The following is a 13,016-nucleotide window of genomic DNA, read 5'->3' on the forward strand; positions in this document are numbered from 1 at the left end:
CAAGGATTCCCCCTGCGCCTGGACGGGGCTAATGCTGCATGGGAATGTTATTCTTCAGTCCTCTCTCAACCCTCCAGGGTAAGTAAATAATTCTCCCCTTTTTACAGATGGGGCACAAAGAGGTTGAGCCACTGCGCTAAGGTCACACAGCGAAGACAAAGAAGAAACAGGGTTGAAGACAGATCTGTTTGGCCTCCGGGCAGGAGCCCTGACCTTCATGCTGCAGCCCTCAGCCCTGCACAGGCTCAGATGATTGCACCCCGGAGCTCCAGGCTGCTGTTGACCCTCACGCTGTTAGCTGGGAGCATCGAAGAGCTGTCGGTACATGCTTTGCCATTTTCAGCAAGTTGCACTTTTCCTTTCTCTCTTTACAGCTGGAGAACACACCCTTGGCAATTTCTTTGCTGCTTTTTTAGCTGGGATATTTACAAATCAAGCAGCTATTCATATTTCATGCATACATTTGGGATATTAATGGCCAAAGGGAAAGAGAGTCTGCTCAGAGGATCCCTGTCACCCTAGCCTGGCCCTCTCCAATGGACAGGCCTGCAAATGGGCAAGAGGTAGGTACCACTTACAGCCAAGCTGAGGGCCGTGACCCCACAGCAAGTTAAGAGTCAGCAGGAATACAGCCGCACCCAGCCCCAGTTAGGAGCCCATCTTGTCTTACATGGTGGGTCTTCGTTATTTTTTTAAACCTCCTCTTGTCTCTCTGGAGGTGGCCCCTGGAATATGGTTTTAAATGTTCTCTATGAGATCAATGAACAGTGAAGAAGCTGGTGGTGCATTTCAAATCTGTGACTTTCTCGTCTGGAGAAGGGGCTGGGCTATTGGGGCTGGGAGGGAGGCCAGACCCAACTGGCTGGGAGGAGGGGCTCATGGAGTCCACTGAGTGGCTGGACAATGCCAGCACTGATCTGAAGCTGACACTGCCCCCTGACAGACACACTTTGCAGACACCAGAGGCCAAGAAGCTAACATTTCTTTAAAAATGAGTGTTGCTTTTATTTGATACTAGCAGAACACACCCCCAGTGGAAAATCAGAGAGAGCAAGAGAGAGAGAGAGAGAGAGCATGCTCTGTAAAGAAAGTAATACCCCATGATCCCAAGATCATCAATTCTGGAACATTCTAGAGCCTTTACCCTCACTGCATCCACTCTGACTCTACAATCCACAATGGCCTCCAAAAACATTTTAAAAGGTTCACCCCCCGACCCCCCAAAAAAGAAAACCCTTCCCAAAGCTGCCCCTTGAACTTACAATCAGCTCTAAACTCCCTTGCCACAGGGCCTGTGCAAACCAGTCACTGCCTTCCCTGCTCAAGGTCTCCTTACTCAACACCCCTCTGCGCCCACCCCAGGGCCTCTGCCACCCTGTATCCTCTGCCTAGAACAGCTCCTCCCTGAGATCCACCTGAAGGAAGGATCTCACCTCATCTCACCTCAGGCCTGGCCCAGCCAATGCCACCTCCTCAGGGAGGCCTTCTGTGTACACCCAGGGTCGGTCCATGGCAGACTCTGTCGTTCTAACTGTCCTCTTGTCTCTGTACCCACTGACCCACTGTCCCCTCTTCAGACTGAGTGGGGCCCTTGCATTTGCATCTCTACTGTCACCCAGGGCTGGGGACATGCCTGGGCACCCAGTGAGGTGTACAAAATGGACAAGTGAATATTTCTTTCCAGTCTTTTTTCTCTCTGTGTGTCGGGGGAGCAGGGTACTGTGGATAGCTGAAAAGACACACCAACCTTTCTCTGAAACTCTATACACGCCAACAGGGGCTGTTCCACCTTCCCTGCTGACGCAGCCTCAAGGCTCCTGTCTAATGCTCTCCTGCTATGGGATCATCTCAGCACGCCCACCCCTACCCAGGGCAGCTTGGATCTGTCAGCTCGTGGGGGAAAGAAGGACATTTTTGCAGCACTTCACAGTTTATAAAACTTGATTATTTCCTCCATCCCAAGAGAGCCTCCAAACAACCTCTGGAGGGAGGGGAGGCATGGAGCCTGGCTGTCCCCACTTAAAATAGGCCATGGAGGCACAGAGAGGTAGCCCTTACTTCCAATCAGGAAGGTCACATCGTAAGAACAGACAACACACAGAAGATGCTCAGAGCTTTGCTCTGGAGTCCAACCACCTGGGTTGGAATCCCAGTTCTGTCACAAATGAGCTATGTGACCTTGGGCAAGTTACTTCACTTCACAGGGTCTTCGTTTTCTCCTGTATAGAATGGGAATAATAATACCTCCTGTCTCATTCCATTGTCAGGAGGATTCAACGCATTAATAATACACTCGAGGGGCACGGAACAGCACCCAGCACAAAATAAACACTCAGCAAACACTAGGTCTATATAAAATGCTCCTAGCAAGGTGCACCTGATGAGTATATGGTCCATCTCTTGGTCATGGTCACCGAACCCTGGGGATCTGACCACCAGTCCAGGGAGGTGAGTCTGTGCAGCAGGAGAGTTCCTAAGAAGCTAGACGCAAATGGACTTCTATAAATTAACTCACATTGACACTCTCACTCGTGTGCAAATTCCTGGGTGCTTACTTGAGGGCAGAGCAGCTCCTCACACTGCAGTCTGAAGCCCACCCCCACTTGAGGGAGGGCCCTGCAAAGACTTCAAGGCAGCAAACGAAGGTCAGAGGAACAGAACTTTTGTAAAAGGCAGACCCCTTTGTAAGTCCACACTTCCTCCCATCATAACCCAGGCAAATAAAAAATCAACCCAACAACAGATACAAGTTATGAAGAAGGCCTCCTGCAAATTCCCACAGCACCGGTTCTCACTTCTAGTAAACGGCAGGTAGAGAGATCTTTCTCAAGTGCCCATCTCACTGTGCTGAGCCCCCTCAGCTGCAGAGTCATGGCCACACCCCACCCTTCTTTCTACCCCATCACCAGCACATCCTCCAGACTCCCTGCTCCAGCCACAAGTGCTCCCCAGCATGCCTTGGCTTGAGCCATTCCCAGCCTGAAACTTCCCCCTTCCCCATGCGAATTCCCAACTCCTCTGTCAAGTCCAGGCCCAAAGTCAGCTTCTCTGAGAAGCCTTCCCCTGCCCTAGAAAAAGCCATGGTCAGTCCCTGCTTGCTGAGCCCAGCCTTTGTGCCCACACCCACTGCCCATGCAGTGGCCCAGTTCATTCACTCCCTCCACTTTAACAGGGCACATCGTAGGCCAGGCTGCACATCAGAGACAGTCCCCACCCTGCAGAACCTCAATCGTCCTCCATCAAAGGGGATGCAAGTGGTATCCACCTCAAACCGCTGATCCTAAATTCAACAAGACAGAGGTGGCAAAGAGCCTGCCACCCTGCACGTAGCACATAGTAGGTGCACAGCCCACAGTGATACTGAGCTCTGCCTTTCAAACAGCCTCTTTACTCAGCCAAGTGGGGCCCCATGTCTTTTGAGACCCACAGCAGATGGGATTAGACGCCTTCCTCGACAAAAGGTCCCCTTCTTGGAGGCAGCCCAGAACTGGAGGCAGCGTGGGCTGGGTGAGAAGCCTGGGCCAGGCCCTGAAGGAGCCCTCACCCACTGGCCTTCACTTTTTCAGCCAAACAGGGCCCTTGATTAAAATTTCCTGTTTGAAAAATCAATACTACGCACTTAAAGCCCTCAGCCTGCCAAGCAGAAGGGAAGACCTTGCTTGTAAATATTTGTCTCTCCTGGCAGAGCCAGGCCTCTGGCTGGCCACACAGCCCTGCCCCACTCCCAGCCCTCTGCTCCAAAGGCTCTCAGCCAAGTGCACAGCGGGACATCCCTGGGGAGGTGGAAAAGACCGTCTGGCAGCCACATGGGGCCACATACCGAGGTGAGCCAGCCCTGCACCCACGCCTCCATGACAGCAGGCCTGGGCGCCGGCCTGGCAGGGCCATCCATCTGTCTTCCCAGGCAGGGACAGAAACACCCTCACTGTGAGGTTTCTCTGGATTCCAAGGCAAGTGACTTCCCAGAAGCCCTCCCAGGTTTATTTATTTCTTATTTTGGGAAAAAAACACAAAGACAAAACCCTGGGGATGTGCTTGTAAATCATCACAGCCATGGTGCTCTGCGTGGGAACGTGCTCTGCTGCCTGTACCAGCAGCTGCCTGCGGGAGGAGTCCACATCTTGTCCCGTGGGCCCCACCAGGGGCCGCTTAGGCTGGTGCAACTCCTCACTGGGGAAACCGTCTTGAAGGTGGTGGGTGACTGAGCTGGTCTGTACCAGCTGAGGACCTACCCAGCATCCCATTCTCAGCCATTCACTCATTCGTCAATTATTGGCTGAGCACCTACCTGTGCTGGGCCCTGGGAGAGGGACACACAAGCAGACAAAAGCAGAAGTGAACAAACTCCCTTTGGGAGGGGCCTCCCAAGCCAAAAACCCACAGAAAAAATGGAGCATCACAAGCAAGACAGGTGCTGGGATGAGAGAGGCCAGAGGAGGACGGGGGAGAAAGGGACAGGGAAGAAAAACAGACAAAACCCAAGGAGGGGCCTGGGCAGCCAGGCAGAGGGCAGCCTCCAGAGCTGGCAGGAGCCCAGGCCCCACTCAGCACACCCAGCCCACCCGGGGCAAGGGGGGACCTACCCAGCCACTCGTTGAACTTCTTCACTTCACTTGGGAGCCCCAGCTCAGTGAAGTCCCCAGCGTGGATCAGCACGTCACCATAGGGCATCTGGATGGGGTCTGTCCTCGAGTGGGTGTCAGAGACACAGACAAAGCGGGTGTAGCCAGGAGGCTTGGGGGCATCGTGAGGCACCGGGTCTACCCTGGGGTGAGAGAAGACAGCGCAAGTCACGGGCCACAGAAGCTGCAGCTCGTGGCCCCACCAGCTCCATCAGATCCAGCCCAGACCACGGGCTGGGCACCCAGCTTCTGCCTGGGCCTGAATCCTGACTCTCCCCCTTGCTGGCCAAGCAAAACATTTATGGCTCCCAAGCCTCAGTTTCCCCCACTGTAAAACGGGAACCTCAGCAGGCTGCTGTGGGGGTTAAAGGAGAGGGACAGAAGGGCTGGTAGTGAGGGCCTGGCTACTGTGATGACAGGCAGCCCACCCAGTCACAGCTGCACTTCCCAGCCTCTCGTTCCTTTTTGCCCCGCAGAGGGATCCTTTTTGATGTCTGTTCCTACTCGCCCTCCTCCTGGGAAGTTTGAACGCCATGGATACGCTCTTTGTTTCTGCACTGTGTACTCATCTATGCTTTAGACATAAGAGCAAGATTATTTTCCACCTTTGAACCAGTTTTCACCCCTTGGGGGAGCTATTAGCCCCACTGAGCATGGTCAGAACTGACCCCCAGTACTGTGCGGAGCACATGTGCCATCCGATCAGAGAAGCGTGGGATGGGGAATGTCATGAGAACATGTGAAATAAAGGCACCTTCTCAAAACTATGAGTAAAGTCTGGTCATCCTTAGACCAAAGGCCCTCCAAGATTGTGTAGGAAAACGCTCCTAGAATCAAAAGACCAAGGTTTGCACGGCCTGGCTTGTACGTAGTGTATCTGTGAAATGGTGCTAATTCACCAAACAAAAATACACAGAAAATTTTAGAACATGGCACAAATGTAGATTCTTGTTCCTCCTGAGCCCACCACGTGACAGATGAAGACACTGAGGCCCAGCGGGGCGGAGGACGTGAGCTGAGACTCCAGCGCCAGGCCTGAGGCTCCCAGTCCAGTGCTCCCTCCACTCCACACTGCCTCCCTGGCTGAATGATTTTGCCAGGCTCAAAACTCTTAAAAACAACTCGATGACATTTCAACAAGCAGCTCTCTCCAAATAAGTATGCCGCTCAAGGAGTTGTGTTTAAATCTAATTATGCGGCAAACCAAAAGCGGTACCATATCAGTTACATAAATACTTTTAAAGACATCTTTCTAATTATCCTTTTTTTTTTTCAGACAATATACTTCGAAGAAATTTAATTAACACCTTGCAAGAGACGTGGGTTCAGCATGCTAATGTGCAGGGAGCATCAGCACACTCCATCCACGTCGGAGACGCTGAGCCAGCCTCTCCCGCATCGGGAGTACCCTTGGTTCCCTTCTGGGACTTGTTAAGCCAACCAACAGTCCCAGCAGGTCTGGGTGGGGCAGGACAGGGAGGAGAGGGAAATCCCCCAACTGAGTCTGGTGATGACCAATCAAGAGGGTGCTAGGAGCTCTTCTCTCTCCACTCATGCATTCATCCTCTTGTTCACTCAGCACAGCACATCTTAAAAGCCTACTGTGTGCTAGCCACAGGCTAACGGTGGAAGCAGACTTGGCCGGACAATACAGCCACCTCTACAGACAAGAGGCAGTACCTGGGCTGGTCTGAAAGCTGAAATCTCCCTTCCAATGCTCTGTCCTCCGGGTCTCCAACACCCAAGAAAGACAGTCCAGAAGCCTTGACTCCACCTGTACTCCCTGCCTCCCCAGATGATTGGACCAAGGGCAGCCAATCACTACTGGGCTCAGGAACATGAGTGAGCCAATCAAATTCACTCGTTCATTTTGTCTATGTCTCTCTCAGGTTTTAAAGATGCCACAAGGTGACAAAGACCAAGCCACAGAGACAAAGAAGGGAGATACAGAGCTGCTTCCAATAATCAGTCCTCCAGAGAGCCCTACCTTGCCAAGAAGCTCTGGGTGGGCCACCACTCCTGCCATCACCGGCCAGCCAGAAACAGTGAGGACCCTCGGGCCGGGCCTACTGTGGAGCCAGAGCACTTTAATTAACTCTGCTCCCATTTCCCTACACCCTGAGGCTCCTGGAGAACGGTGCAGATGCAAACCTAGCAATCCCCAGAGAAAAAAATAGACTCATTTCCCTACACAGTCCTCCAGCTATTTGGATTGCAACAAATGCTCAACTTTAAAATAACAACAACAATCACGGTTCCACGGTCCCCACTCCAGAGAGCGCTGTGATGTACTCAGCACATTACAGGCCTTTGCTCTCTGCACCCTCACAGTGACCACATAAGCAAGGCACTATGGGTAGCCCGACTTTACAGGAGAGGAAATAGAGGCTCCAGAAAAGCAGACTTAGCCCATGATCCCAGCTACAGAGCCCACTAGGGCAGCAGGAGGGGGCTGGTCTGGGAGGGGCCAGGGAAGTCTTCTGTGAAGAAGTGACACCCGGGCGAGATGGGAGAAAGGAATGAGGGTTTGTAAGGCAAAGAGATGGGGAAGCACAGGGAACAGCATGTGCAGAGACTTGAGGCAGGAGGAAGAGTGGAACGCTCAAGACCCTGGGGAGTGGCTTCTGCATCCTTAGCTCAGTGGAAGAGAGGGGCAGGGTGAGGCCTGAGAGCTGAGTGGTGCCTGGGGTTGGGTCCTCTCCTGCTTTGCCCCTGCCCCCCTCCCAGGCTCCAGGCTGAGCCCACTGTCTCCTGGACATAAGAAGGGACCCCGTGGTGCTGAGCAGGAGTCCCAGCTGCCTACACCCAGCTCCCTCATCTATAGAGAGGGGTCAGCACGCGGGCCTGGCACGGGTGTGAGGGCTGAGGACAAGGAACAAAGTGGGATTCCAGGTCTGTGTGCACTCCCAGCCCACTCCACGACATTCTCCAAGGACCCAGAACTCCCTGAGTGCTCAGAGGGTCTTCAGAGGGGCGACTCAAGTCTCCTCGTGACTCCTTTTAAAGGCCTGAGAGAGTAGTTATAACTATACCACAGGCCCCAAAGGCCCCTACAGGACAACCCTGCCCCATAACACTCACTCTTGCCCTCTCACTGAGCACCAATCCCCTCATGCGCCTGCCCTCTCAGGGCTCTGGAGGGCTCTCTCAAGCCCCCCCCCAGGGTCTCTCCGCCCCAAGCATGAGGCATCTTCAGGACCCATGCCCAGAGGCCCAGGCTAGGAGATTCATTACTCAGCCAATGGTGGCCTCCTTACTGGCAGGGTCTCTGGGGGCAATTACATAAATCAAGTGGCTCAATCACAGGCCACGTTTGGACCATCACTGTTGTTATTAATTATAAACTGTGGATTTCTTAAACAAGGCCCCGTTGCTCCCTCACCCCAAAGCCCAAGGTGGCGACAGATCACCTATCGGGAAGTGGCATCCACCCTCCCACCTCTCCCTGGGTAGAGCAGCTGACTCACCACGGAAGTCCACTCAGCCACGCTGAGTGAAGGGAGGAGGCTGCATCCCTCAGTCCTCAGGTCTGCCCTGGCTTTACCTATCTGTGTGCAAAGTCATGTTTCAAAGCTGAAGTCCAATGCATGCTCTTCCAGGGGCCCCATTCACATCCTCAGAGTCTCCTCGGAGCCCCACCAGCAGTGGAAGGCAGGGACCCTCCTAGCCACCGGAGCTGCACAGAGCAGCCTGGCATAGGAGGGGGCAGGCTGGGTGTGAGTCCTGCTGGGGCACCTGGCTGCCCATCTGGACCACAAGAGAGCCACTAAGCTCTTCCTCCACAGCTCTAAGAGCCACTAAGCTCTTCCTCCACAGCTCTCATCACTCCCAGTGTCACACACTTTGCCAAGTGTCTGCCATCCCACTGGATGTGAGCTCATCATGAACAAGGGCTGGTCTTCGGCCTCTGCTGTGTCCCCAGCACCCAGCCTGGATCTGGCATGTGTTAACAGTACTGACATCTGCTGCTGCCCACCAAGCCCTGCTCTGTGTGGCTTTACCTGTTCCATTCTAGTATTATCATGAGCAGCATTCCGTGGTTGGGGAAACTGAGGCCCTGAGAGGCATGAACCTGACCCAGGCAGGCTGGCTCAGAGCCTGAGTTAACCAGCTACTTACTTGGCTGCTGCTCAGTGCAAGGGGAAAAGTCATCCCTCGAGGAAGTATAGTCACCACTCTTGCTCAGAACACAGTCCAGCCGGCGGAAGGCCCCCTCCTCGTAGCAGCCCTGCCTTACCCAACTGGGTGGCTCTGCAGTTCTCAGACACCCAGGTAGCCCCTAGAGCCTCCTGACCAGCCCACTTCCTCCTCACGACCCCTCCTCCTTCTCTGGCTAGCAACCTAGAACCCCTCAGGGGGTTCTTTCTGGACCCCTGAAAACTGGCAGGAGCTTCCTCTCTGCCTTCCCCTTTTCTCTGGCTCTGCTCTCACACTAGGGGCTCACTGGGTATCTGTCTGGCACAAGCAGAAGTGCTAGGAATAGCGGCTCTGCACGACACTGTCTGTGCCGCCAGGGACCCTCTGAGAGGTGGCGGGGTGTATGCACAGGTGCAGACGTGCAAACCCCACATGCTCCGTGAGGACCTGGTGCTCTCTCCACTCCCACTGGGCAGGGCTCCACCCCAGCCTCCAGGGACCTCAGGCACAGTCACTGCCAATCTGCTTGGCCTGAGGACTAACCCCACCCCACCAACAAAAGAGAACCCTCAGCCTGCCAAAGGCCCCCTCCCTGGAGCAGCCCTGTCAGGCCTCCCAATCTCACAGCGCAGCGCCTGAGACCCGGGGCCTTCCATCCTGCCTAAATCCACCCATCTGGCTCCCAAAACAGAAAATCCAAGACACTCTGAAGCCGCTGACAAGGCTGGGCCTGCAGCCCCCACTCAAACAAGCGCTGCTGAGAAGATGGTGCTCCCGCCACCCTGAGAGCCCTTCCCTGCCCAGCAGAGGCCCGGCCTGAGGGAGAGCAGGCAGGGAGCAGGCAGCCCCTCCAGGCCACCCTCCAGGCTGGGCTCCTTCCCTAAGGGGTCCACATCCAAGTCTCCTGAGGGACGGTGCTGGGACCCCTTGAGAATACCGCCCCAACAGCACTCATAGACTCTGGACCCTCTTAGGAGTGCGGGGCCACCCTTGTCACAGCTCCCATCCAAGGTGCTGCCACCTCCCCGCTCTGCAGGGGCTTGCTCTGCCGGTGGTCCAGACCCAGCACAGGGAGGGCTCCCAGAGCGGCCAGGTGAAGGGGCAGTGGCTGACACCACAACCAGACTCGTGGAGACGCAGGGCGTGGAGAAAGCCCTGGGCAGGAAGTAGCCACTCTGGCATTTGCCTGCTGGGTAGGCTTGGGTGGATCACCTCACCGGTCCCCAGGTCCCCTAAGCTCTGTCACACAGGACCATGAGAGGAGCAATGGATATAAAGGAGGAGGGGTCCCCTCGGGACATGGGGAGTCACATCCACCCTGGGCCACTCATACTTCTCCAGGACCTCAGAGAAAATCCAGAGATTCTGGCCCATGCACAGGTGTTGGGGCAGGTCCTGGGCGCTGCTCTAAGGGGGTCCCAAGTCTGTGCATCCCCAAGGCGCCCTGGTACTTTCCATCAGAGTCCTGAGGGTGAGCGGCAGAATTTCCTCATCGTCCATCTCTGCCCTGACAAGAGGCACGAGGAGAAAGGAAGAGGGGTAGCAACAGTCAGCCCAAGATTAGGGTCCTAACCTGCCACGGAGCCTTAGCCAGTCCCTTCCCCACTGTGGGACTCAGTCTCCTCACCTGCACAAGAGCAAAGTAAATCAGACTGGAGTCACTGGCCCAAATACCAGCATGGAGAGCAGGAATTTGGCTCCCCAAATGATGCCAAGATGATGTGTGGGCCAGGGGTTGCCAGACCTTGTGGCTTTGTAAATCGAAGCCAGAAGTCTAGGTACTTATACGCATTCGCCTCATTTTTAAATATTTGTCAAACATTCTCCCAGCCAAATAGAACAGAATTGCAGGCCAGCATCAGCCCACAGGCCACCAGTCTGCAGCTTCCCCGGTTCCCTCCCAAAGCAGAGCCCCGATGATCCCAGGATTCCAGAACTGGTGCCGTCAACCCTGAAGCTTGTTAACCGTGGGCACGGAAGCCAGGAGGCGCCCACCCGGTGGCCATCACCGCCCAGGGCCCGCGGTCCCACTTGGGCCGCCCACTTACATCTGCACGTGCGGCGGCTGGAAGCGGCCCTGGTTGATGTTGTAGAAGGTGAAGGCCTGGGTGGGGTTGGAGCTGTACTCGTCCACCTCGATGAGGAGCCGGCCATGCTGGTGCCGCCGAGCGGCCATCACGTGCGACTGAGAGAAGGCCATGCCCAGGCCGCAGGGCAGCAGCGCCAGGGCCTCCGCCTTCAGGACGCCGGGGTCCCACCTAGAGCGCCACATGGACGTCCACAGGCCGCCCGGGCATCTCCCGCCGCCGCCGCCGCCGCCGCCGCCAGGGCCCCCGCCAGACCTGGAAGCAGACTGGGGAGATGGAGCAGAACCGTGCAACAGTTAATCTGTTTGGGATTTGCTTTATTTAATGTCAGATGAAGATTTAGAAAGAGGGAGAGGGCGGGGGGGGGGGGAGAGGAGAAAAAAACACAGTCGTACAGCTCAAAAACTCATTACAAATCTTTCCAACTCAGCAGTTTGATGAATATACTTTGGTAAAAAGAAAAGAGCAGGGAGGGAGGGGACCAGGAAAAAAAAAGGAAAACAACCCACAGCCTGAGGACGGATGCGTGCATGGCCGGACGTGTTTAAATACTTCAGTGCTTTTATTTTTGTATTTCTTCAACAAAATCTTCCAAAGCCTACAGGGTGACAGGGAGCTGCGGAAAGATAATGGCCGGTATTTTGTAAACAGCTAAGTTAAGTTTTACTCTCAGAATTGGGGATTAGGAAGGAGTCCCCTCCAATCCTAACCCTGCCCCCAGTCCCCCAAACGCCACATGGCCCCCCACACACACCCCTGCAAGCCCGCACAGGTGGGGACAGCAAGGGTGGGGATTCCATCTTCAACAGCACTTTCACCTAAAGAGATCTCCAAGTGGCAGGGAGGAGGGACGTTCCCAGACACACACTACCATGCACCTCAGGGCTCAGGGGTGGTGGTGGAAGCTGAGGGGTCAGGGGAGAAGGGATCTGCCTTCCCCAGTACCCCACGCCCCTGTCCTTACAAGGAACTCAGGAATCCCAATGTTCCCAGCAATCCGTCAATCTACTCAGAATCACAGTTTTGCAATGCTATAATTTTTTAAAATATGAATATAGTTTGTGTTTAAATGTACTGGACTAAAATGTCCCCTCTGAATGATCCCAACTCGGCTGCAGAGAAACAACACCTGGGCGAGACTCTGTCTTACCCCAACACTCTCAGATGACAGCCGATGCCTCCTTACTAAGACTGTAGACTTTTCTCTTTCCTTTTCATAATTATTCTTTTACACGAATAGGAAATGCCTTGAAGATTTTTTTTGTCATTGTTTTCAGTTTTTGGTCATTAAGACCATCCAACGATTCCATTTGTGCTGTATTTAACCAAGGAGAAAAATAACATAATTTAAACTATTCCTAGACAGTCATGTCCCAATCACATTAAATGAAGAAAAATCCCCTTTGCTTTGAGCTTGGAAGAAGAATCGACACAGTCAGAAAACAAATTAGATTAGGAAAATGGCAAAAATTAGAGACTGGAGAACATTTTAATTATATGCAAAGGAGGAATGGGTTATTAATTTTTTAAAAACCTCGATCATCTCCATAAAAGGTGAAATAAATAGCAACATCCTCCTCCTCCCCCACCCATCCCCCAAAACTCATCCTGAGCCACAAGACAACCCCCTCTTCTCCACCTGAGAAGGTAAAAAAAAAAAAATCTGTTTTTTCCTCAAGACACACTTGCTCCTAGCTCATTGTCCCTGCTAACTGTTTCTGAGTGAATCAGCTTTCAGGAGGGGCGGGGCAGGCGTCTGAGAGGGTCAGCTGGAGTCTCCCAACCTTGGGGCTCACAGAACCAGCTGCTCTTGTCCTGCTGTAACTGCTGCCCTGCCCAAGAAGCCCTGGGAGAGGCCCCAAGGGCTCCTCCTGCTCTAAGACCTGCCTGTCGGGATCTGGACAGGATTTGAGCCTTAGCATTGCCTGACTTGCTGTGTGACTTTGGGTCAACCTCCTAACCTCTCTGAGCCTCAGTTTCATCTTCTGAGTAATGGATCTGATAGTACTAATGCTACCTCCCAGGGTGGGTGTGCAGTTAGATGAGGAAGTAAGCAGGACTCCCAAGTCCAACGCCTGGCAGGCCCCTGGTGCCCAGCTAGCACTTGCTGTGACTATCACAATCACCATTCAGTTCAATGTGATGCCTGGGGATTGACAGCCTGCTATGA

At 54.0% G+C, this 13,016-nt stretch overlaps 1 protein-coding gene across 3 annotated transcripts in view; it reads right to left on the bottom strand.

The window, feature by feature from the left end:
- The window catches only part of MPPED1 (metallophosphoesterase domain containing 1), a 71,568-nt gene that overhangs the window by 47,941 nt on the left and 10,611 nt on the right, over positions 1–13,016 (bottom strand). For 2 of the 3 annotated variants that reach the window (XM_053585234.1, XM_053585233.1), the window contains exons 2-3: positions 10,808–11,112; positions 4,584–4,765 (exon numbers count right to left, since the gene is read on the bottom strand). In XM_053585234.1, coding sequence (XP_053441209.1) covers positions 4,584–4,765; positions 10,808–11,031 — 406 coding nt within the window. In that variant the 5' untranslated portion in view covers positions 11,032–11,112. Of the gene's footprint in view, positions 1–4,583; positions 4,766–10,807; positions 11,113–11,355; positions 11,463–13,016 lie in introns of all 3 variants that reach the window. The other variant, XM_053585236.1, reaches the window with a different exon arrangement.

Source organism: Nycticebus coucang, chromosome 3 (genome assembly GCF_027406575.1).
Source record: "Nycticebus coucang isolate mNycCou1 chromosome 3, mNycCou1.pri, whole genome shotgun sequence".
Classification (NCBI taxonomy): domain Eukaryota; kingdom Metazoa; phylum Chordata; class Mammalia; order Primates; family Lorisidae; genus Nycticebus; species Nycticebus coucang.